The sequence below is a fragment of the Primulina huaijiensis genome, unplaced genomic scaffold (assembly GCF_012295235.1).
Source record: "Primulina huaijiensis isolate GDHJ02 unplaced genomic scaffold, ASM1229523v2 scaffold23605, whole genome shotgun sequence".
In the NCBI taxonomy this organism is placed as follows: domain Eukaryota; kingdom Viridiplantae; phylum Streptophyta; class Magnoliopsida; order Lamiales; family Gesneriaceae; genus Primulina; species Primulina huaijiensis.
The window spans coordinates 67,926-93,730 of record NW_027355821.1 but is presented as its reverse complement, the minus strand read 5'-3'; the positions used below and the strand labels follow the sequence as shown (position 1 = coordinate 93,730).

At 34.8% G+C, this 25,805-nt stretch overlaps 5 protein-coding genes across 8 annotated transcripts; 3 read left to right on the top strand and 2 right to left on the bottom strand.

Annotated features, from left to right (window-relative positions):
- The first annotated feature begins 2,215 nt into the window (after positions 1 to 2,215).
- Positions 2,216 to 5,081, top strand: LOC140967152 (squamosa promoter-binding-like protein 9). Its single transcript, XM_073427566.1, has 4 exons — positions 2,216 to 2,375; positions 2,507 to 2,882; positions 4,048 to 4,187; positions 4,309 to 5,081. The coding sequence occupies exons 2-4, from the start codon at positions 2,533 to 2,535 to the stop codon at positions 4,887 to 4,889; spliced, it is 1,071 nt and encodes a 356-aa protein (XP_073283667.1). The 5' UTR covers positions 2,216 to 2,375; positions 2,507 to 2,532; the 3' UTR covers positions 4,890 to 5,081.
- A 1,471-nt stretch (positions 5,082 to 6,552) lies between these two features.
- Positions 6,553 to 10,512, top strand: LOC140967138 (protein STRUBBELIG-RECEPTOR FAMILY 2-like). Its single transcript, XM_073427553.1, has 16 exons — positions 6,553 to 6,640; positions 6,979 to 7,111; positions 7,189 to 7,260; positions 7,362 to 7,427; positions 7,526 to 7,597; positions 7,672 to 7,743; positions 7,826 to 7,897; positions 7,986 to 8,051; positions 8,128 to 8,193; positions 8,294 to 8,619; positions 8,761 to 9,035; positions 9,131 to 9,396; positions 9,506 to 9,653; positions 9,733 to 9,872; positions 9,967 to 10,123; positions 10,199 to 10,512. The coding sequence occupies exons 1-16, from the start codon at positions 6,553 to 6,555 to the stop codon at positions 10,373 to 10,375; spliced, it is 2,196 nt and encodes a 731-aa protein (XP_073283654.1). The 3' UTR covers positions 10,376 to 10,512.
- A 3,384-nt stretch (positions 10,513 to 13,896) lies between these two features.
- On the top strand, positions 13,897 to 17,501 carry LOC140967106 (FT-interacting protein 3). Of its 3 annotated transcripts, none has more exons than XM_073427492.1 (3): positions 13,897 to 14,277; positions 14,531 to 14,565; positions 14,708 to 17,501. In XM_073427492.1, exon 3 carries the CDS (start codon positions 14,815 to 14,817, stop codon positions 17,131 to 17,133), a length of 2,319 nt encoding a protein of 772 aa, XP_073283593.1. In that variant the 5' UTR covers positions 13,897 to 14,277; positions 14,531 to 14,565; positions 14,708 to 14,814; the 3' UTR covers positions 17,134 to 17,501. The 3 variants fall into 3 exon arrangements, with proteins under 3 accessions (XP_073283593.1, XP_073283594.1, XP_073283596.1); XM_073427493.1 differs by having other exon boundaries at positions 13,897 to 14,282; XM_073427495.1 differs by having other exon boundaries at positions 13,897 to 14,379.
- Positions 17,502 to 18,784: 1,283 nt separating this feature from the next.
- Positions 18,785 to 20,448, bottom strand: LOC140967131 (ras-related protein RABA4d-like). Its single transcript, XM_073427540.1, has 2 exons — positions 19,883 to 20,448; positions 18,785 to 19,352 (listed from the first exon to the last, which is right to left on the bottom strand). The coding sequence occupies exons 1-2, from the start codon at positions 20,110 to 20,112 to the stop codon at positions 18,908 to 18,910; spliced, it is 675 nt and encodes a 224-aa protein (XP_073283641.1). The 5' UTR covers positions 20,113 to 20,448; the 3' UTR covers positions 18,785 to 18,907.
- Positions 20,449 to 20,949: 501 nt separating this feature from the next.
- LOC140967133 (OVARIAN TUMOR DOMAIN-containing deubiquitinating enzyme 4-like) lies at positions 20,950 to 25,314 on the bottom strand. Of its 2 annotated transcripts, none has more exons than XM_073427542.1 (6): positions 25,193 to 25,314; positions 23,713 to 24,301; positions 23,415 to 23,536; positions 22,144 to 22,184; positions 21,873 to 21,971; positions 20,950 to 21,471 (listed from the first exon to the last, which is right to left on the bottom strand). In XM_073427542.1, the coding sequence occupies exons 2-6, from the start codon at positions 24,260 to 24,262 to the stop codon at positions 21,300 to 21,302; spliced, it is 984 nt and encodes a 327-aa protein (XP_073283643.1). In that variant the 5' UTR covers positions 24,263 to 24,301; positions 25,193 to 25,314; the 3' UTR covers positions 20,950 to 21,299. The 2 variants fall into 2 exon arrangements, with proteins under 2 accessions (XP_073283643.1, XP_073283645.1); XM_073427544.1 differs by having other exon boundaries at positions 23,713 to 24,316; positions 25,193 to 25,308.
- Positions 25,315 to 25,805: the final 491 nt, after the last annotated feature.

The following is a 25,805-nucleotide window of genomic DNA, read 5'->3' as shown; positions in this document are numbered from 1 at the left end:
TATATATATAATATTTGGCAAATCCAATTTAAAGATTATTAATAGATCCACAAGCAAGAAAAATGATGTGATCTAAATCATAGGTCATTTAAAGATTATTAATAGATCCACAAGCAAGAAAAATGATGTGATCTAAATCATAGGTCGACCCTCGGTAATAACTAACATATTGCAATTGTCAAATGTTGCCAATGTTCTATTACCTGTTGTAGGGACGACTTTGTGAACATCTAGTAATATTTAGAAATTAGGGCAACGTAATAACACTGCAAATTAGACAAAAATATTAGAGGTAATATTTTCCAGAAAATTTTAATTTATTAGCAAAATACTAGAATCACTTTTGAATAATCAAAATCAACAAAAAAAAATCATATTTTGGTTTTAAATTAAGGAGACTTCCTTTAAATACCCATCAATATAGTTGTATTTGTGTTTAGTCTATGTGAGACAAAAAATTTCTGCAAGTCCCTGATTCAAAAAAAAAAAAAAAAAAAAAAAAAAACATTCCCTAAGCCCACATATTTTGTTATGATAAATTTGATATAAAATATTAAAAATATAGAAATAATATATGATATTTGAATATAAAAATAGAACAATTATATTAATATCAACACTTTATACACTCGTTTGTATGTTCAAATATCATATATTAGTACTAGATACTGAAATATCATATACTAGTATCACATTTTTAATGTTTTGTATTGATTTTCATCTGAAAAAAATACATGAGTCATTAATGTCAGTATTTGTTACACATATTTTGGTACTCAAAATCATATATTAGTACCAGATCTGAAACACTTTTGCACTTGAATATCAAATTTTCAATGTTTCGTATCGATTTTCATTCGAAAAATACGTGTCATCAATACCAATATTTGTTATACATGTTCGAGTACTCGAAAATCATATATTAGTTTCGGATCTAAAACGTTTTGTACTCAAATATCATATATTAATAAAAGATTTTCAAAGTTTTGTAACGAATTTCATTCTCGGAGCCCAAAAAGTGCATAAATATTTTTTTTTTGTGTGAAAGCAAAAATAAAAAATAAAAATTGGTCAGACAAAAACTAAACATAGTTGTTGAGGATTTATCGATAATTTACTGTTAAATTAAGTAGAATGAATGATTCCCAAAATTTGTGATTGAGAAACATAAGAAACTATCCTTATGCTCTTCAATTATACTCGATCGGCCATCCTGAAGAGATTCGGTTCGATCTAATTGTCCAATCTAGTTTACTCTACTTTTACACCACCTGAAAAATATTTCCAATCTCTTGGGATCTATCTAATTCTCCCAATTAATTTACTATACTTTCACACCACCTGGAAAATATTTCCAATGTAGGAAAACTTCAGACTGCGGAGAATATATAAGGAAGTTGGATAAAGATGTTTTTCGTAACATAAATATAATAAAGTACAATTTTGTTTAAACTGGCTTTTCAGTTACCATGTTTAGAATATTATTATANGTGTGTGTGTGTAAAGAAATACAATGCTCAAATTATTTTTAGTTTATGAAATAACAAGAATATAGAAAGATGGGAGATCGGGCTTTGGCCTAAGTGATCTCACCCACTTTTATTTTGTAAATGGCTCAAGTTCGAGTCCTCCTCACCTCATAGTTTAAGAAATATAAAAAAAAGAATATAAAAAGATGGACTTTTCGAAATATTATTATGCATACGCAAATTGATTAATATATAACGAGAAAATTTTTAGGATAAAAGTGTATTCTTCCAAACATATGATTTATTTGTTGATATATGATAATACACTATGCATTTGATACCCAAGCATGTGCAAGAAAATCACAAAAACTCATACGAGACTGTTTTGAGTCAATTTTGTAAGCTAGACCTCCGATCTGACTCATATAAAAAATATTATTTTTTATGTTGAAAATATTACTTTTTATTGCAGATATATATATTAGGTCGATCTGTCTCAGGATCGTTGAGATCTACTGATAAAAAGTATCATTAAACAGTGCAAGTTATATTATCAATCTAAAACTTGGACTGAGATATACTCAATTGTAAAACTTCAAACACGTTTTAATTATTTATTACACCGTTGATTAATTTATTTTATACTCAATTTCAACGATTTATTGATAAAAATATATTTGGGTTCCATACTAAGGAATTATAACTGCTGTAATAATTTATAAATAGCTCTTGTAATACAACATAGCATAGCTTAGAGCACAACCCTAAAAAAAGGTTGCACCAAAAAACACAATCCGAATCCTGCTTTCCATTATTCTCCTCTCCCATATATATTTATTTCGACGGAAAATGAGCCTCTCCTCCTGCTCTTAAATCCACAGAGCTGGCGTTATGGCCCATTGTCAGGTCTCTACTTTTTACCACTACACACACTTACCCTCATGCTAACAAATTTCATGTATATTTATTTATATGGGTTTATTTTCAGCTTAAATACTAAATAGTGCATGTGACTTTCATTTGAATTCATTGAACAGTGATGGATGGGTTGTAGACGACAGGAATGGAAAAGGGTGATTCAGTTTCTTCGTCTTCCTCGGTCTATGGGGGGTCGAATTCTTTAAATGGCTTGAACTTTGGCAAGAAAATCTACTTTGAAGATGCGGGTGCTTCAGCTTTGCAGCCCAAAACTGGTGGTGGATCGGCGCAGCCTCCGCCGTCACCGGCGAAGAAGGGGCGGCCTGGGGCGGTGCATGGAGGTGCGCCACCGAGGTGCCAGGTTGAGGGGTGTAATGTAGATCTGAGTGATGTTAAGGCTTACTATTCAAGGCACAAGGTTTGTGGTGTGCATTCCAAGTCGTTGAATGTCATTGTTGCTGGCCTTGAGCAAAGATTTTGCCAGCAGTGCAGCAGGTCTGGGTTTTTTTTTTGTTGTTGATCTTTTTATAAATTATATTTTAAAGATTCGCTCTTTTTTTTTTTGAGGAATTAAAGATTCGCTTTTGATTTATATATAATTAGTCACACGCATGAGTGAGGACATATATTAACATAATTTATTCCCTTTATAAATCCTTTTTTTTTGGGTGGGTTTCATTGTGTTTTATGAGTGCGTCTTGTATATCATAGTTAGGTTGGCTGTTAAGATAGGTGTGTTTGATGAATTGTGTCAATGAATTGTTTTGCGATAAGTCATCGATATTGTATGGGGTCTCCTTTTCATTTCCTTGTCTTGAGGCATCTGGTAAATTCATATTGGATTTTGACTGTGAAGATGGACAACTCAAGATTTAGGATGGTTGGGTGTCAAACTTAGCATTTTACAAAAGTTACCCTCGATATTTGGAAAACTTATCTATTTGGGTTAGTTGTGATTTAGTTGGCCTTAAGTTGTTTCAACTTGTATATGGATAGATATTTCAAATTGCAGTAATATAAAGATTAAATATGTTGGTTTATGTTGCTTTTGGGCTGTCTGTGTTGGATGCCTGTACACAACATAGACTGTGAACATATTGGTCTTGCCCTGATTCTTGTAGGATCTTAGTCGATTCCCAGTTTCTTTAGTACCTAATGTGGCTTGTATTAAGCAATTTGTGGGCATGTGCTATAGTTCTTTCCAGTGTTATATAGTTTTTTTTTCTTTTTACCAGTGTTATATAGTTAGTGAGTTATCGGTTTTGTAAATAATGTAACTCTGGAATTTCACATGTAATCATGCATCTTTGTCTGAGTGTCAACAAATTTGTGTCGAGGGCTGCTGAAAAGTGCAATTTGCAGCTGGCCTCTTAGTTTGAAATGTCCCAAGAATGTTGAGATAAGAATTGTTGGAAATGACACGGGAAGGGCCGTAAATTCGATAAAAAAATCCTATTACATGTTCTTGAAGGAACTTTCATGCCCAAATATGTCAGTGGTCTCTTTCATGCCCAATAAATTCACGAGAGCAGATGTGGAACCAGACGAATCCTGTACCAGAGTGCAAATAATATGGGAAGCAAGAATCGTTACATCTATATTAACATATCCATTTACAGTTGATGCTAAATTATTGTTTCTTAAGCTAGTTTTTCTCCAGGTTTCATCAGTTGCCTGAATTCGACCAAGAAAAAAGAAGCTGCCGCAGACGCCTAGCTGGCCACAACGAGCGTCGCCGGAAGCCACAGCCGGGATCTTTATTCTCCCCTCGCTATGGAAGTCTTTCTTCATCTATGTCAGGTTAGACAGAATCATTTGGATCGTTTTTATAAAAAGACATTATGGTTTATGTCATACTAATCAATGTCATGAATCTTTTATTATCACCAAGTTGACTCCACTTTTCTTTTTGCCATGGCAGGGAATCATAGAAAGCGTGGAAGTTTTACTGTTGACTTCACCTCATACCCGAGTCTCACCGGACGAGAATCCTGGCCAATTACTCCAACATCTGAAAGAGCATTTGGAAATCAACCTCCATGGCAGAACAATCCACCAAACTATCTACCAGATCTGCTGCAGGGTTCCACAACCAGCCCTAACCATACCGTCAACATTGGAGTATCTTCTGAAGTATGTTTCGATGGAGCCTCGAACTCTTGCAGTGCTCTCTCTCTTCTGTCAAATCAGCCCTGGAACTCTAGCGCCAGACCCCTGAATCTCGGGATTAACAACTTCCTTGGTACCAATATCTGCACACCAACAGTTCATCCGCCGATCGACCAATATGCATGCCCATTGTGGAGTTTCAAGGGTAATCAGGCTAGCGACACTCTGCAAGAGATGCCTCCGGATCTGGGATTAGGACAAATTTATCAATCTTCTAATAATCAGTATACAGGAGAGCTGGGACTGGCTCAACAAGGTGGAGAACGGTTCCATGAACTGGAACACTCGAGGGGCTATGATTCACCAGGTCATCATGTGAACTGGTCGATATGAGATCTCGAGTTCTAATTATTCTGCAATCTTGTGTTATCAACTAGCAACAACGCTGTTTCTTGCATTTCTGTGATGTTCGAACTTCATGTTTTGTTTGTGTGAAACTTGACACTTCGGTGCGTAGTTTGGCCCACGTATGCTATAGCAGGGCACCATCGAATTATAAATAAAATGGAATGTTGATTTGGTTTAGCAATCAAGCTGTTCGTGAGGGATTCAAGCTTCTTAATTTTGCTTGAGATCTCGTTTAATTTTGAGGGAGAATTTTGTTTTTTAACTTTGGTCAACTATTTATTTACGAAAATGATCTTTCCAAGTATAAAATACACTTAAAAAATCATTTTTTTAAATAAATAATTGATCAAAGTTATTTTGTAAATTTCTCCAATTTTTTATGGGTAATGAAAAATTTCTTTAATCAAGAATTACTAAAACCATTTGAAATTCATTTCTTATTTTTTTAAAATTAAATTCATAATTTCAAGCACAACATCGACACTTGGAATATTTGTGGAACTCAAGTCGAATTAATTTTCTAATCTCCACCATAATTATTGCACAGAAACCAGGCAAATCGAACCAGAATATTTTGAAAAATACTTTTTCCGGAACACACATTAAATATTGTTCTATGGGTTAATTATACAATATATAATTTTTATTATTAATATAAATATCATATCACATAAACATATTAGTTTATTAATGTAATGAGTAAGTCTCATGCGAGACTGTCTCATAGATCTTAATCTGTGAGACCGTCTCACACAAGTTTTTGTCTAATGTAATATGACTTTTTTTCATTGTTGGGTTTATTGATTTACAATCAAAACCTAATGTATGAACCATAGTTACTATTTAAAATTTAAATTTAAATTACTAAATCAATCATATTCTTTTTTGAAATACGAAGTAAAGAGCGAATTAAATCGAGATAAATATAATAGAATTGTTAAAAAAAATTCAAAGCACAGCAACGCACCGAACCCGTGGCACGCACGCGCCTGTAACCACTCAAACCGTTGCACCAAACTCAGTGCTTCTTCTTCTACACTGTTCAGCTTCAGCTTCTTCCAGTCTACAATAATCCCGCTTCGTGAAATCCTTCTCTGTCTCACAGGTAGTTTCGAAACCCTAATTTCTCTGTAAATTCCCAGAAAATGTATGCACCTTCACACGCAGACATGGCCATCGTCTTTGTTCTTGTTAAAGATATCCTCCGTCTCGTGATTCCCAGTTCTTGGATCCTTATCTTTCTTCCGAACTATCATTTTCCTGCATTTGATAACAACCAATCACGCTAGTGTCATCTTGCATGTATGTGTTTGTTTTTTGTTTGTTTCAAGTGTCATGTATGCTGCATTTAATATAACCATTATTTCACGCAAAATAACTTCAAAACTTATGTATGTATATATGAAACAAACACACAGAAATATAGAAACGTATTGAAGCAATCATGAAGATTTGTGCATGTAATTAGTTTGTCTTGTGATAGAAGCTTGCAACAGAACAGTATCCAAATACTTTTCTTGATTTTCACATCTTCCGTTATGCCAAGCTTTATCTGGTGTTTCTAGTTTAATCAGGGTTGTTAACTTTTATTTTTACTAATTGCGAGACTGACGAGATCTATTTTGTGTAATTTCTTCTTAAGAAAAGAATGGCTAAACAGTGGTGGTGTCTGATTGCGATAGTATCCTTGACGAGTCTCGTGTTACAAGCCTTCGCAATCACGGATGAAGTTGACGGTATTCGGGTTTTTGTTTTCACATTCTGTATCGGCTATTCTTTAGATTATGTATTCTTGATATGTACCGTAAGTTTTTTCTATGAAATGCTTGAGTCCTCGTTCAATTTTTTTTTATGATACAAATAAGTTCTGCAAGAATATGTCCGGCCTGATCAGATATCAATATGACCTTAACTTCAGAGTGACTAGCCTTAAGTACTTGAATTGGTATGACTACTTAGGATAAAAGCGTTAAGTATAGGATGAGATTTTAAAATTATTTTTGAATTCTTTGGACGGTACATATTCGATCAAGTAACTTCGAAATGAAGTGATTATCGGACTTATTTTATGCAGTTCAAGCTCTTCGAGATCTGTACAGGTCCCTCAACAGTCCAGTGCAGCTTCAAAGGTGGAAATTAGAGGGCGGAGACCCTTGTGGCGAATTATGGACTGGAGTTTCATGTTTTATGTCGTCCGTAATCAACCTGTAATCACCATTACTCATATGAGAGGATATCAAGTTAAACGCTCAAAACTAACTACTTGTGCACACCAAACTTGCAGTGATCTTAAAGGACTGGGCCTCAATGGGAATCTCGGGTTTCAGCTCTCGAATCTGAGAAATCTGAAGCAGCTGTAAGTACTTAGATGAATTCTTTGTTCTTGAATCAGCCATTAGTCACATTGAATCGTTGTACTTACCAACCTTTCCCTTGTTGGGAACTTCATGTTATTAGGGACCTCAGCTCAAATAACATTGAGAGCGAAATACCTTATGATTTACCTCTTAATCTCACACACCTGTAAGACAATCAAATTTGATCTTTATACCAAGAACCGAGTTCAACTGTAAACCCTGTTGCCAAAATAATTATGTTCTTTAACTCAATGAATGATGCAGAAACTTGGCAGGAAATAAATTTGGTCAAAGCATTCCGTACTCCTTGGATCTAATGAAAAATCTTAGGCATCTGTAAGTGACTTATATGCTTCAGTAATTTGGTTTAGCAATTATAGAAAACTTCTAAATTTTAATTTTCCTCGCAGAAATTTGAGCCATAACGCGCTATCTGGACCTTTGGGAAATGTATTTGGTGGCCTACAGAATCTCAGAGGAATGTATGCTATTTTTTCACTGTCTTTGTATTGAACCTAAGTATAATTCCCGTTCCATTTGACTAAAAATATGCTTTTAAACCAGGGATTTGTCATTCAACAACTTCACTGGAGATCTCCCTACCTCGTTCAAATCTTTGTCTAACCTGACAGGATTGTGAGACTTGTTTGTTTAGATTGGGAATGATAAGGAATGCAGATATCTGGTCCATAAGTTTCCTAGTAACTGAGAGATTATATTGCAGGTTCTTGCAGGAAAATCACTTTACCGGATCAGTAATTTTTTTGGCCAATCTCCCACTTTATGACTTGTATGTTCCTTTAGATAAAAACATATTAATTTAGTATCTATTATACTTGTTTCTACGCTCATATTTCTCTTTTTAGGAATATTGAAGACAACCATTTTAGTGGTATTATTCCAGAAAAGTTTCAATCTATACACAACTTATGGTAAAGCTATGTCGGCCATTCACAATCTATCTAAGCTTCTTCATTTCCCTCTCCTGTATAACTGACTTCTCTGTTTCCCTGTTCCCTCATCTATATTTAGGATAGGGGGTAACAAGTTTGACGAAGCAACAAACTATCCACCCTGGAATTTTCCAGATGTTATTCCCACAGAACAGAATATCAGCAGTCCACCAGTAACAAATTTAACCGCTTTTGATACCCATCCTACTCATATAGCATCAGGCCACAGCAAGAAAAGACCAGGCCCATCCGGAATAGTTATGTTGGTTTGTGGATGCACGCTCGTTGCAGTATTTGCAGCTCTTTTTGTTGTAATTCACCATCATCGGTCACATGAGAAAGCAGTTGGAGAGATGGGGAGCTGTGAAGGTTCCGCGAGAAATAGAGCTATTAGCACCGTCCAAGGTCTTTCTCAGGATTTGCCATTTGCTACTTTGTATATGATTCTGTCCATATCAGTGATCAGTTATTGTGTTATTTAGTTTTCATAACGCTGCAGTGGCCAAGTCATATATGTGTTTTTGTCCTCTCGTTTTTTGTTTTTAGGCACGGATTTGTGGTCTATGGCTGCAGAGGACAGCCCACATATATCAGGATTCAGCTCCTCCCCTTTGATTACTCCCTCTCGTCTGCCTCCTATTCGAACTAAAATGATGAAAGTGCCAAAGAGAAAAGGTTTATCTGGTAGAAAGATGCCTATTACTGCAAAAGTTTACAGTCTAGGAGAGCTCCAAGTAGCGACCAACAGCTTCAGTCGAGAAAACCTTATTGGAGAGGGATCTCTTGGATCTGTTTACCGAGCCGAGTTTCCAGATGGCACGGTAAAGCTCTGAACTTGATTCACGTTACTCAAGTTGAATATATGTTGAAACCTCAAAAAATGGAAATTTTCTGATGAGCAGTTCGATTGGATTAGATTTTGGCGGTTAAAATCATTAACACGGTGTCTCTATCCATCGTCGAAGAAGAACACTTCTTGGATGTGATTCGAAATGCATCAAGATTGAAGCACCCTAACATCGTGACACTTCTTGGATACTGTATGGAGCATGGCCAACATCTCCTTGTGTACAAATATATTAGGAATTTGTCCCTTGAAGATGCTTTACACTGCATCACATACAAACCATTATCTTGGGGTCTACGTTTTCAAATCTCTCTCGGCATTGCTCAGGCATTGAAGTGAGTATTTCCAAGACATTTCTCATAGCCCATCTTGTATAACCAAAACTCCCTTGTAATCTTCCGTTCCTTGATTCTTTCATCACAATTCTGTCTGTGGAATTATCAGTTACATGCATTCATCCTGTGTGCCATCCGTTGCCCATAGCAACTTAAAGGCTGCAAATATCTTACTTGATGAAACACTTACGCCCCATGTTTGTGATTGTGGGCTGGCTATCCTGAGATCCCTGACTAGCGACAGCGTAAAGCTCAAGGTAAATATCAAAATATCATCATCCTGTAGTAAGGTTTTGTTGAGATAAAAACTAAATATAAGATAAAATTTGCATACAGGCTTCAGAAATGGCTATTTCTGATAGTGGCTATATCGCACCAGAACAAGCTCAAAGTGGAATTGACGATACAAAGGCTGATGTGTATGCCTTTGGAGTGTTGCTTTTAGAGCTTTTAGCAGGAAGGAGGCCTTTTGACAAGTACAGTGTTTATAGTGCTATTAAGATTCTGGATAACTAAAACGTGAATATCTGTGGTAAAAGCCATTGAAATGATATTTGACAAATCATGCAGTTCAAGATCAAGATCAGAACAATCATTGGTGAAATGGGCTTCGTCCAGGCTTCACGATAACGCATCTTTAGGAGAGATGATCGATCCCTCCATTAAGCGAACCATGTCATCGAAATTTCTTTCGCGTTTTGCTGACATTGTCTCCGTTTGCATTCAGGTACATTTCTTGACACCAATGCATTACATCAAAATAATATTTAAGAACTGAGGTTAACAAGACGAGCATTATCAGGCTGAGCAGGAATTTAGGCCTCCAATGTCCGAAATCGTGGAGTCTCTGATGTGTCTTGTGCAAAAGCAAGCTGGTGGCATAGATGGTACCATTGAAGCAGATTCTTTGGAGAAATCGTTCCGCTCAACCAACACCAGATTCTTTGGATCGCCAACTATTAGCTACTTTTCTGTCTAGTCAGCCAATCCTAACACGGAAAAGTTGAATTTGGATGAATAATCTGTATGCTTTCAAATGATTTCATTTTGTAAGATTTCAAAATCTGTTATATTAGTTGAAAATATACTTGCACCGATTAAAATGCAATCAATGAGCCGCGGAAAATATATATGTTTACACCCAATTTTCACATTATTCTCCCACACAATTATGATTTTATATCAAATTTTTATCACTCTAAAGTTAGTGTATTGTTAGAATACTACATTTTAATATTAAAATTCAATATCTTTTTAATTTCTAAAACGAGGGTATAAATTTCCAACCGCATCGTATCATATCATCCGCTGAGGGGATCCACTCGGCTGGCCTATTGATGAGAATTCAGAATAATTGAAAGGAAACAATTTTTTTTAAAAAAAGGTAAAAGATTCATTCAAATTCCCCACTACACTCCCTAAAAAGACACTATGCCTGACACTCTCTTGTCATGTGTGAAAATACAGCGACTTTGTTTTACATTTCCTTTCTCTTCTCATTTCCACTTTTAAAAAAGTGCATTATCTGCTGGTATGGTTATAGCTAATGTGATTTATATATTATTATGTTAGCTCAAAGTTTACGGATAAAAAATTATTGACAGCAAGTTTGGTCGTCATACAAAAATATGTGTATCTATATATATAATAAAGAGGTTAATCTATGTAAAAAATAAATTTTTTACCTAAAAATACCCAAACAATTATATATAATCCTTTTTAAATAGTTTGCTCGTAGGAATGATTTTGGCACAGGTGGGGGGATGTATGGAAAAGTTTTATCTACTTTTTTATTGTTGATTTTAGCACATTTACGTAAAAATGAAATGGTATAATTTTTTATGGAGCTGTGAATATACCACCAACTTTTGAAAAAGTGACGAATTTCTATGGAGTGGGTATAAAAATTTTTTGTCACAACCAGAAAACAGAACTCGTGGGTATAAAAATTTTTTGTCACAACCAGAAAACAGAACTCGATAACGCCGTTTCGGAAATGTAGAGGGAAAATCGAGAATAAAAATATAACGTTTCTTAAAGTTGTGACAGGGAATATAACATTTCTTAAAAATATATATATTTAAAAAATATTTTACAAAAATCTTATCCAACATATATTTTAAGTTTTTTCACTTATAAACAATAAAAACACTTTTAAAGTAATTTTTCAAACATAGTCTTAATATTATCGTTGACAAAAAAAATACTCTCTGGTGTTGATTTTTTTTGAGAGTACAGAAGTCGGATGACAATTCTATTAAAAAGTTGGGTGTGAAATAAATTTCGCATTACAATACTGAAATATGATAGCCATAGGACGACCATCCTCTTTAATTAAGATTTTCGAGTCTAATAATATATTTTTTGAAGGGCCATTTTCTTCCATGTCTCGATCGTTGCTCGACTCATTCACTATTTATCCCATACCACCCGACCTAGGCTATAACCACTTCCCCAGTCTAGAGTCCTAGTGACTGTTTATCGACTCATGCCATGTTATATTAATATTGTTATTCTAGATGTATTTTTATATATACAGTTAAACACAAAGTAAATAACGTAGGATTTATCGATATTTTTTCGTTCTCGATAAATATTAGTAGAGTTCTTGAGGTTGGGNAACACATAATAACAAAATTTTCGATTTAAATTTGAAAGTTTAATTGTAGAAAATTAAAAGTATATTTATTAAATCAAATAAACAATTGTTAAAAAAATACAAATAAATATTAAATGATGAAAATTTATCATATAAATATACAATAAATTTTGTTCAAACATACAATATATAAAAATATATGTAATATTTTCAAAAAAAAAAAATTTCGGGTCAACCCGCGACCCAACTCGACCCAACCCGAAACCCGTCTAACATAGTACTAACCCGAACCCACCCAACCCGAACCCGAAAAACCCCAACCTGATTTTTTTCGTGTTGGGTCGTGTCGGGTTGACGGGTTTGACACCCCTAGTTGGGCTCATTTGAGCATGCACGAGACGATGCATAAACATGAATATTGAGAGATTTCGAATATCCCGAAGATGAAATTATTTGGCTATGTTTTATATGGTCACATGTACGAAGTAAATGTATATTTGAGAATGAAAATCTAGATTAATGTAATGCTGTATTTAGGTTTGATTAAATGGATATTAAGAATTTTTTTTTTGTCCCCTATATATGTCCAAAAGCTTCATATAATATATTCATCTATGAAAAAATAAATAACTTTATAATTATTAAATTAAATTTGTCGATCAACAACTTTATTATTATGTAATTAACTTGTCCGCTCCAAATTCGAAAAGTTTGTTGAAATGGAATAAAATACGATTTGGTAGAATTTTTTCTAAGTTTAAAAATTGTGCAAAAATAAAATAAAGAATGGAGCCTCGGCCCGATATATACGGTGTTGGCACGTGGGACGACCCGACCAAAGTCTTCGCATGCGCGACATGCGTCTCCTAGTCAATCAACAGAGGAAGCACAAATACGTACAAATCAGGGAATCCATTTCTAATCGAATCCCCAACTATACAGTTTTTACAATACAATCCCCAAAATTTTAAATTATCCCAAATTCCGAATTAAAGTTGCATTTGGATTTATGTAATCCAAATACAATATATTCAAATGTATTTTTTTTAGTTATAAAGAAGTAAAATATAAAATTTAAATTCATTCATTGAATATTTATATAATATTTCATGTTATCTGTGCTCTCACCTAGACATGTTGAATCTTCAGACATGTTGGCAGTGGAATGAAATAGAACACCCTTCTTATCGAAGAAGAGAACAATAAATTGGCAAATTTCACATATTATTTTATTGTTAATAATAAAATTGTAATTGAAATTAAATTTATCAATTCAGCGAATCTAAATCGTTTATGTTATGCCACATCCAAAGTATAGTTTTTTATACTTTAATTGGTTGATAACTTTCACAATTTTACGTAGTATATAATTTTAATATTAATCTATATGAAAACCAATGCAACACCATTAAAATATATCTATCAATTTCTTTTATCGTAATGAATACAAATAAATTATTGGAAAAAATTGATTTAAAAACTCGATATTAATTTTGGAAAAATACATATGAAGGTGTAAACAAAAATTTGCGAGATAGTAAAATGGATGATAATTATGGAAAAGCACTTTTAGCGTACAAAAATTATGTTTGGATAACTGATGAGATTAATCTATATATCAGTTTATAATTCACGGTATAATAATTTAAACTGATTTCCTTATTAATGATATGGAATCTTCTTAGTTGTTTTTAAAAAAATTGGACAATACAAATATATTAAATTGTAGTAGAGTTTGAGATAGAAAAAGAGGGAGTGTAATGAACGGGAAAAATAATCTAAGGTGTAAAATGTAATTAACAAATATATTACTAGGGTGTAATACGAATAGAATTATAGTTGGGGGATTAATTGAGATTAACCCCAATAGTATTTATACATATATTCCAACGCAGAACACACAGTGGGTCGGTGAGGTATTTTGCAAAGTAGATTCATCGGATCTCTCCCGCTGTCCCCCACCACTGTTTCCTTCTCACTGTGGAAAAAGTAGCAAAAATTGGGAAAAAAGAAAAAGGAAAATTGGGGTCTTAATTTTTAGCTCTCTGTTTCTGTGTTGTCTCGCCTTTTCTTTTTCCTTGATTCCTAAAGCCAACAAAAACAAAAACCCTCGTTAGCTTTTCTCTCTCTTTCTTTTTTTACTCTCACTTGTTCCAATCTCTATCTGCACAGCAGAACCTTATCGTCTCAGCTTTCTTGAACCATATGGTATATTCATTATATAGCTCCACCCACGATGTTTAGTTTGTGTTTTCTGTTAGTGGGTGTTCTTGCATTGTAAGGTATGGTGAGTTAATTTGTGCTTTTGTATCTGATTTGGTGTGGGGGCTGGTGGGTTTTTTTTTTTTAGCCGGATTGAAGCTAAAAAGGCGAGATTTTTGTGGGTGTGTTGGTTTGTATTTTCTTAATTATGATTTTCTTAGCTATTGTTTGGGGTTTTTTTTGTTATATTGTTCTTTCTCGCTTTTCTTGGTTTCGATTATTTTTATGACGTTATTTTTGAACTGGTGATATTTTTTTGCTTTTGTTCTGCAGGTTTGACTCATTCAGATCTGAAGCTGTGAATGAAGGTTTTCTTTCTATCTACCGTACTTTCATTCAGTTTATTCTTTTCAAAAATATAGGATGCTAGATTTGGTTCTTTTCTTATTTTCTAGTGTTCATTACCCCTTGTAAGCCCACTTTAGTGAATTCTTCGTGATACATTGGCAGTTCGATCGTTGTTTCTTATTGTATGAAGTGCTTATGATTAATTTCTGCTGAGATCTCCAAAGAAATTGTGCCTGCTTCCGGATTTAGAATTTTGCGGGTACAAAGAAATGCAGAGGCCTCCACCAGAAGATTTTTCTCTGAAGGAGACCAACCCCCACCTCGGTGGAGGGAAGGTCACTGGAGACAAGCTCACGAGCACCTATGACCTCGTTGAGCAAATGCAATACCTTTACGTCCGTGTTGTTAAGGCAAAAGATCTACCTGGGAAGGACGTGACTGGTGGATGTGATCCTTATACTGAGGTTAAGCTTGGTAACTATAAGGGAACCACCCGTCATTTCGAGAAGAAGTCGAACCCTGAATGGAATCAGGTATTTGCTTTCTCCAAGGATCGGATTCAAGCCTCGGTTCTTGAGGTAACTGTTAAAGATAAGGATGTAGTGAAAGATGATTTTATCGGCCGGGTGCTGTTTGACTTGAATGACATTCCAAAAAGGGTTCCCCCAGATAGTCCTCTTGCCCCCCAGTGGTATCGGCTGGAGGATAGGAAGAATGATAAGTTGAAAGGGGAGTTGATGTTAGCTGTTTGGATGGGTACTCAAGCGGATGAAGCTTTTCCTGAGGCATGGCATTCTGATGCTGCAGCGGTGAGTGGCGCAGATAGTATTGCGACTATCAGGTCGAAGGTTTATCTCTCTCCAAAGCTTTGGTATTTGAGGGTAAACGTAATCGAAGCTCAGGATTTGCAGCCAACTGATAAAAGTAGGTTTCCAGAAGTGTTTGTGAAGGCAATCTTGGGAAATCAGGCACTGAAGACGAGGATTTCCATGAACAAAAGTATCAATCCTATGTGGAATGAGGATTTGATGTTTGTGGCTGCAGAACCATTCGAGGAGCCATTGATTTTGAGTGTAGAAGACCGAGTTGCTCCGAACAAAGATGAAGTTCTTGGAAGATGTGGTATTCCGTTGCAGTATGTAGACAGGAGATTGGATCATAAACCAATAAACACAAAGTGGTTTAATCTCGAGAAACATATATTAGTCGAAGGTGAAAAGAAAAAGGAGGTCAAGTTTGCGAGCAGGATTCATATGAGAATTTGCTTGGAAGGTGGTTACCATGTTCTTGATGAGTCGACTCACTACAGCAGTGATCTTAGACCAACAGCAAAGCAGTTGTGGAAATCAAGCATTGGGGTTCTGGAATTGGGTATTTTGAATGCTCAGGGGCTGTCGCCGATGAAAACCAAAGATGGGCGGGCAACAACAGATGCTTATTGTGTTGCCAAGTTCGGACAGAAGTGGGTAAGGACAAGGACAATTCTTGACAGTTTTTCTCCCAAGTGGAACGAACAGTACACATGGGAAGTGTTCGACCCTTGCACTGTATTAACCATTGGTGTGTTTGATAACTGTCATTTTCAAGGTGGAGATAAAGTTGGAAGGGATTCTCGAATTGGAAAGGTCCGAATTCGACTTTCTACTTTACAAACAGACCGTGTGTACACACACTCATATCCTCTTCTTGTTTTGCATCCTAATGGTGTCAAAAAGATGGGTGAAATTCATTTGGCTGTACGTTTCACTTGCTCATCCTTGTTAAACATGATGCATATGTACTCACAACCGTTGCTGCCCAAAATGCACTACATTTATCCACTAACTGTCGGCCAGCTCGACAGCTTGAGGCACCAAGCCACTCAGATAGTCTCCATGAGGCTGAGTCGAGCTGAGCCTCCTTTGAGGAAGGAGGTGGTGGAGTATATGCTCGATGTGGGCTCTCACATGTGGAGTATGAGAAGAAGCAAAGCTAACTTTTTCCGAATTATGGGGGTTTTGAGTGGGTTAATCGCTGTTGGTAAATGGTTTGATCAGATATGCAATTGGAAGAATCCCATCACCACCGTTCTGATTCACATCTTGTTCTTGATTCTGGTTATGTATCCTGAGCTTATATTACCAACTATTTTTCTCTACTTGTTCTTGATTGGTGTATGGTACTATAGATGGAGACCAAAGAATCCACCCCACATGGATACTCGCCTGTCTTGTGCCGATAATGCTCATCCAGATGAATTGGATGAGGAATTTGACACTTTTCCGACATCACGGCCTGCCGACATTGTACGGATGAGGTATGATCGTATCCGAAGCATTGCTGGACGGATTCAAACTGTTGTGGGGGACTTGGCAACACAAGGGGAGAGGCTTCAGTCCCTGTTAAGCTGGCGAGATCCGAGAGCTACTGCTTTGTTTGTCATTTTCTGTTTAGTTGCTGCCATAGTTCTCTATGTGACACCTTTCCAGGTCGTGGCTCTTCTGACAGGATTTTATGTGTTGAGACATCCCAGGTTCCGATACAAGCTTCCTTCCGTGCCGCTTAACTTCTTTCGAAGGTTGCCGGCTAGAACAGACTATATGTTGTAAGTGGTTCGTCGAGTTCATTCCCGTTTTCATCATGTTGGTTTTTAAATACGGACATTAGTCCGAATGGATCTTCTTTGATCCAAATGTTTCACCAAGTGGTGAAGTTCGTTCTGTGGTATGATGTGTAATGTCTCGAAACTTGCATATTTTGCGAATTTTCATGTTCTTTTAATATTTTTTCCCTGGTAATTTACGTTCAAAAGTTGGTTGTGTAGGAGAAGACAGGTGCATCGATCTCTACTCTCTAGTTGCATAGGTTGTCATATGACTTGATGTGTTCTAGATGAGGTGTATCTTTCATCTTTACTGGTAGATTATATATATAAAAGTATGAAACTGAGTCCATTATGCATTTGCAATTTAGTTTTATGTATGGTTGTTGATTCTCACTGTGAATTGTGATGCCCGATGGTTCGATGAAGGGCCATTTTTAATTCCAGATGCATTATGGGTCCTAGTTTCTTGTACATTGTGAAAATACACATGATTTATATTTATATGTATGTATATATTAAAAATCGTAGTGCTTCAAGAGTTGCTAACAACCTTAGAAGGGATGTTTTGCGGCCCTCACATGTCGACTCTGGAACCTGGATTTGTGTTAATATTATTTGTTATAGTGTGAATATAATTTTTTAAAAAAAGTTTATGGATTAATTGAAAATGCTAAAAAAAATTTTAAAAAATCAATTTTTAGTTAAAAAGTTAAATAATTTTTTATTTTATTTATTAAATAAATTAGTATTATATTCAATTTTATGATTTTCTTATGATTAGTTTAATAATTTTATTAAAAAATTTATTATTTTTTCATAACATAAAAAATAAAATGTAATTTTTAAAAACAAAAGAAAAGTTATTTTATCAATTATATATATATATGTATATATTCTTTACGAATTATAGAATTTTTATTTTGATTTTTTATCATGATTATTCAACTATTAAGAATTAAATTATGTTTTTGAATTATTTTTTATTATTATTGAATATTATATTTATTTATGTAAATTATAAATTAAAAATCACAAAATCATTTCAAAATTTCATATAATATTAAAATAAAAAATTATTAAATGAACAATAAGTCAAAAAATAAAAAATTTTAAAAAATATATATATAAAACAAAGAGTGGTATAGATGGACATTTAATAATTTATATATATATATAAAGATATATTTGAAAATTAGAGAGAGTGGTATAGATGGACAAGAAAGAGAGAATATGATAAGAGAAGTAATATGTGTGGTCAGATAGAAAAAAAAGAGCTTGTGTATGAGTTGGAAGTTTTAACGATCCATCCAAATCTTTGGGTTGAATGAAAGACAATTTTCGACGTTGTACATTAAATTTTAATATTTGTATGTTAATGAATTTAATCAAGTTGCTGAAAGTCTATAAAAAATTTGAATACACAGCTTGACTTTTTAAAAGTCTATAAAAATTTATTTTGAATAACACTAAACTTTTAAAATTTTAAAAATAATTAAATTTATCACATCGAATACAAACCCTTAGACAAGGGCCAAGAGTTGGTAATGCTGGAAGTTAAATGCTTCTTTTCTGTACAGGGACCAAACTTTTCAGAGAAAATTTGGCCTTCTCAACCAAATCACTCACTGATTCCCATAAAATAACTACTTTTTTTCATATAGAACACTCGTTCGAATGAAACAAGATTAAGTTAAACCCAAACCATTACTGTGAACACAAGCCATGTTATGTCAAAAAAGTACAGAATTCAAATAATCAGTTCCCAAAAAAAATAACATTCAAGAGTTCCTGCAACATCCACCCTTTCTCCCATTGGGATCCATCTGACCAGGAACAACTATCTTGGTACCCTTCAATGATGTAGATTTCCCGTAATCCATTCCATCAGCGGCAGTAAGTGATTTCTTGCTTATGATTCGATATATTTCAGTCAAGATGGTCATGAACGCGCTTTCAACGTTGGTTGCTTCAAGGGCCGATGTCTCCATGAAGTAAAAGTTCTCTCTTTCAGCAAACTCTTGAGCATCCTCCGTTGGAACTGCTCGAAGAGTACCCAGATCGCATTTGTTGCCAATGAGCATTATCACGATGTTTTTATCGGCATGACCTCTCAGTTCCTCAAGCCATCGAGCCATGTGATCAAACGACTGCCGTTTTGTCATGTCGTAAACCAGCATGGCACCAACAGCACCTCGGTAGTAAGCGCTTGTTACTGCTCGGTACCTATAAAACCCCAAAAAAATTAGAAAGAGAGAAAAGAAAAGGCCAAACAAATATCAAAGATTGTAGTGTATGTCACGGTTCAGATTCATTTATTGTCTATGTCAAAATTTAGGCACCAATTTCTTGTTCCACGATCCCTCTGCATTTCTCTCGTCACGATCCTATCTTAATCTTAAGGACTAACTGTTCCCGTGCCTGCAAATCTTTTTGCAATCCACCATTTGCCTGCTTTTACTGAATTAAGCATCATAGTGTTTTTCTGGGTTGCATGCAGAGCAACAGAGCATCATGTCAAAAATTTAAACCAAATATCTTGCATGAGATTTTAGCAATATGTTACCATAATCATGCAGATGCAACTTGTCTGAATGTGCAGAAAAATTAAAGCCAGATTATAAAGATTCAAATCCTCATGGATATTTCAGAGCAACAGAGCATCATGCACAAAATAGAAACAGTTTTTAAATAATTCAAAACACTCAGTAGAGAAAAACTGCATGATTCAACATAAGGGTATTCAAGGATGAAACCTCTCTTGACCAGCAGTGTCCCAAATCTGTGCCTTCACAGTCTTGTTGTCAACAACTAGGGTCTTGGTCTGAAATTCAACCCCAATTGTGGCCTTTGATTCCAGACTGAATTCGTTCCTCGCAAACCTAGCCAGCAATTGAGATTTTCCCACCGCGGAATCCCCAATCAAAACAATCTTAAACACATAATCAATCTTCTGATTAAAATCTCCACCATATGAATTTGACATCGTCTCAAACCTTCGAACAAAATTTTAATCCTATCCTATATTCTCCTCCTTGGCAACAATATCCTCCCGAACATTAACATAAATCTCCGAATATGGCAATATCAGCCAAATTGCGCAAAGGGTTGCTTTTTCCCTCTTTTGTTAATACGCTTTTCAATGAACGGATCAAATAGGAAATGAAAGGAGTAATTATTCATGCAAATCGATCAAGAAAACTAGGGTTCCTACGCGATTACGAATCTGATATGAATAAATGAGCTATTAATGGAAAATTTTTTAGTACAAGAGTGAGTCTTGAGGAGGGAAGCCAAACCAAAAAATGGAAGACCAACGGTATGTGCGGGACCCATCTAACCGTTTCCCTGTACACATTTATTTATTTTATTTATACATACATGCCCAGATTGCTCGAAATAATCCAACGCCTTTTTAGTTAAAATGTTCTTCTCTAATTTTTTTTATTTGTTCCAATTGTTTATTTTCTTAAAAATCTAAACTTTTGTTTATTTTTACTTAGTTTTTTTATGTAAATGGAACCCGCAATCAATAATCTTCGATGCACATTATGTAAACTCGTGAACAAACGAAATAGTCTGTAAACCACAATGGACAAACTCTGTTAGACAGGTTCACCAAAAAATAGAGGAAATAAAATTCACAATCCTTGACATTATCATTTATTTTTGTTTTTACTAGTGATAAAGTTTGGATATGAGGATTTTTTGACGGAAAAAAAAATATGGGACTTATCAATTCTTTTATCATAATATAGAAAAGAAATAAAGATAACAATAACTAAAGAATACACAAAATGAGCTGAAACTGACTCATCAAAAGTAAATAAAAATTTCATCCATAAAAAGTGGAATCTAAATCAACTTCATCCCCAACAAGAAACTCACCAATATCAGACGAGTGTGTAATATTTCTTGAATAGACAGAATGCTCAATGGTCCAAAAGTTAATGATATTCCTTACATATACTAGTGAACTAAATTCCAGTTCAGGGATCAAGAAACATAACCCGATACATAACGGCGACGACAATACGGAGTAACAAAACCAATGTAACGATTACCCATTCTATGAATATTTCACCAATCAACCTGTATTTCTTAGCCTACGCCGGAAAAAAAAATTAATCTTCAGCGAGAGATTCATCTTGTAACAAGATTCTCATTGGAATCTCAAAGTCTTGACCTTTCCCCTCTCTGACCTGGTATATGAAGGGCATCATAATGACCGAAACCATGATAGAGGACTTCAATGGGATTGTCCTTGCCATATTCTTGACCGTACTCCGCAATAGCTATCAGGCCACCAGAATTTCGGTCATGCATGTAGACCGTTATAGGCATCCTGAAATAGTTATAATTATTAGATGTAATGAATAGTAATTTCTGCTGTCTTTTTCTGTTAGGGGCAAGCAGGAAGCGTGTAAAATTACTATTTCAATCATACTAGAACCAAGCAAAACGCAAAATGAATAACATCCGGACAACTTAGAGCCATAAGAGCAATTTTGCATTCCTTAGCAGAATGGTGACGACATTTATCACATAGAAATAATAAATTCATCATATTCAAAATAGAGTCAGAGAAAAACAAGGAGATTATGGTCATACTATGGATACTGTGATCAATGGAAAAAGTTTATAGAAACAAAATTATCCACTCAAAAGAAGCACATTTCATAGTGGTCATGGAGTTCAGTAAAAGATTTCCCAAGATACAATTATGAACATACAACATGCACTTACTGGAGTACATGAGAAGCCATTAATAGTTCCGGTTCACCTCCCCATTCGCGAGGCTTCCTCATGTTTGAAACATAAGTGTCGAAATTGCCTTCTATAAACCTGACAATCAGTTAAAACTTCAGTTATTGAATTTTTCACAATGTGAAATGAGGAAGAAGGTGGAAACTTTTTTGAAGGCGTGTTAATGTGGTTAAGTTATTTGCACAAACATAGACTCAGTCGATAATGAAAATGGTATCACCATGTCAAATAAGTGAAAAAATAGACTTACCATTCTGTCTCTTCCCGTCTTTTGACAAGTTCATCAACCACCTAACACACTTAGCAGATCAACAATTAGAGGACTCAGTGTCACATATCATCAAGGCAAAATTACATTGAAATGTTCTAAACGACACTTTGTACTGGTCATTGATGTGGCGTCATATGATAAGATTGGCACAAATTAAAGTACTGTGGCCAATGAATTGTGTCTTCATTTTATTGAGATTTTGGCTTAAAAAAGATTGCAGCAAGAAGGAGAAGAATGTCATTAAACTAGTCAAGCTACTGTTTGGTATTCCATGACCAGAGTTACGATGGAAAGTCTAGTTAGCCGAGCACTATATTAGAAAACAACAATGATAGGAACATTATCGGCATTGAAGTTGAACCTCTCTAGAAGCACAATGCTTCATAAGCCTCAAGTCTAATTTTTCCAGCCAGGCCATGAATTTTTATGAGTTACCTGCTATTAGTTTGCGCAACTTTAAACTTAACTTTTGAATTGGTAGCATTGAGTTTTTTAACTCATAAGTAGGGGTGTTAGGTAAGTCGAGGCGGCTCATGCTCAAAACTAATTTTTAAATAATTGTTTATACTCTAATAACATAGGATGAATGAAATCAATAATTTTAATATTATATATATAGTATTACTATTATCATATAAAAATATTAACCTTTAATTTTATATCGAGAGCTCATAAATCGGGCTCTTGAGCCAAACTCGGGATTTGCACTTGTTAACACATTTGCGATTGAATTTTGCAAACTCAACATAATTTAGCAAGGCAGTAGTTTGCGGGACAAGCATGGATGCTCAAGCTTGAACTCGTTTATTTTTAGCTCGACGAACTCAAACTAATTTTAGTTAAACATTTTATACTCTAATAATTTAGCCAAAAAAATTGAAATATTTTTTATTTAATAAATACAGTGTTGTTATTATTATAGATACAGTATTATTATTATTATTATAGAGAACTCATAAATGAGTTCATTAATCAAACCTAATGAACTAGACTCTTGATCTAAGCTAGTGAAAGCACTCATGAACAAATTTTGTAAACCAAATATGAGTTCATGGGCTATCGCGAGCCAAGGTCGGAGGCTAGAGATGAGCTCTCTTATTCTAAGCTCGATGAGCTCGAGCCCAATTTGTTTTTAGGTTAACTCGACTCATTTGAACCCGTTTTCACGAAATTATTATCATTACCGAGTGTTCTTGATAAATTCCTTGCTTCTAATTACAAAAGTACATAATGGGAGATCTTAGACATACCCTAGCCCTTAATTCGTCAGCTAACTCCTTCTGAAGGATCTCATTCGGAGGGTTCTTTCCCGATCGTACACAAGCTCCATGGGCAACAGAGCGAAACAAGCATCTCCCATCACCGGGTATACCTGTATAGCATGAAGCGGTAATCTATGTAATGGAAATGGGAAAGAGAAACAGAGGTTCATCATATATTCTACACCGCAAAATATGTGTCATCATAATTGATAGATTCAGTGAACGAGAAAAAACTCAAGCATCCCCAGATAAAGTGTACAGGGAAGATGAATGATACACTACAGACCAGTCACCGAGTAGTTGGTGAAGACTTTCTTTTCCTTCTCATTTCCCTCAGGAGCTTCAGCATGTGTAGGTGTGGTGGTTGAAAAACAAACCAACAATGCAATAAAAAAGCCAGCAGATGCTCGTCTATGTTTCCAAGAAACAGGTCCGATATTATACTTAATTTCGGAAGCAATTGTTTTCTCAGGAACCTGAAGCCTTGTGTTCATGATTCTGTATCCAGTTGAGAGACCAAGACTCATCTTCCGATGGCATCTAGAATTAGCAATATTAAATGCCAACGAATGGCAAGAAGTCTTACTTTTGGTTTTACATCCAATACTTATTTGTCCAGATGATTTAGACCCATCAGTCAACAAACAATAGTCCGAAGAAGGCACATATATGGAAGTGTAAGGTAGTTTCAGACGCGTGTTCAAGCTATGGGAACAGCAATAAGTAGAAGGTACTTGAATAATATCTAAAGCATGATTGCTCATCCGTCTCCGGGCAGTCCAAATTAAGCAGGTCACATTTTTTGTGCACGTGCTGATGGGAGAACAAGCCATCATGTTCACAAAACCTTACAGGAAGTTCAAGATAGAATAGCCCTACACAAAGAAATACTAAATCAAGAATCAGAACATAATCGAATCAACTTGCAGCCGACGCAAACCAATCCCTTGAGCTAATGAATTTAAGCCCAAATATGTTCCCAATCCTTATCAAGAAAATACAAGCATGCACATATAAACCCAAATAAAAAATCCTCAACAAGAAAAACAAAATATTTACCCCTTTTACAATAAATCGCCACAAATTAAAACAAAAAAGAAAAAAAACGGAGATAGAGAATTCAATGCATAGACTAAGAGAATTCATTTTCAAAAAACGCGATAGAAATTCCCCCAAAAATTGCTCCATTCTATAAGCAGACTTCATTTTCACGTCCATTCTATAAGCAGACTACCAAAAAACGCGATAGAAATTCCCCCAAAAATTGCTCAAATCAAAGTCTCGCTCTCATCGGCATGCACGAATACTTATCTAGAGGCATATATACACAAAATAGAACCAATATTAAATGTCAATATCAGTTAAATAACAAAAAAAAAGTTGCATTTGGATTTGAGGCCTGAGGGAGCATTTGAGTTAATGATTCGAAATCTACCGCATCGACTCAAAAAATAACTTATTGTGATTTGAAATCCATTTTCAAGGGGACAAACCATTGCACGTGTTATTATGGATTTGAATGCAACCTAATAAGATTGTACAAATACATCAAGTTAGCATAAGTGCATAACTATATGCACAACATAATATCAAGGAGAGAAAAAAAACCCCGATGTTATTCAATTGAAGGAACTCAATGGCCATCGAAGATAAGACCATAACAGTAACAGTTCACCAGAAGAAAAAAACCAAAAGAAAACTAAAATAAATAAACTCACAGCATCAAAGTAAAGAATAAAATTAGCATCGAAGAAAAGAATACTTACAAATGAAATTTTGAATTAGAAGCGAAGTTATAGCAAAGAAACTTGCGATTCCATTCCAACCTCCCAGCTTTGTCCGGAGTGCGATTGAGAATTTTGCCAGTGATTTCTTGAATCAGCTCACTTTGAGTTGTCAAAATTAGGATTGGACATGTTATTGGGTTAGCCCACGAAATTTAATTCAAAATTTGGATGGGCCTATAGCTAAATAAGATCCAAATACTAAAAATAATAATATATTGGGCCAACAACCAAATCCATGACGACAACAATATACTAATACTAATAAAAGATTAGAAGAATCTGGAATATCGTTAAGAATTCAGTTTTTTGAAATATCTATATTATTATTATTAGTATTATTATTATTATATTATCTTTTATTATCTTTTAAGTATAAACAACATATACAAATTATTTTTGGTGTCATAATGATTTTTCACCAAATTTTTTTTTTTACCCCTAAAATATCTCACCACACGTACTATCTCTCAACAAATCATCTCACTCACAATTCTCGATTCCCCACCACTTCTTACGGTTTCCAGCATTTGCAAAACTCTCTCAAATCAACAGACTAAATAAACATCCAATCTAAAATCAGCACACCCACATG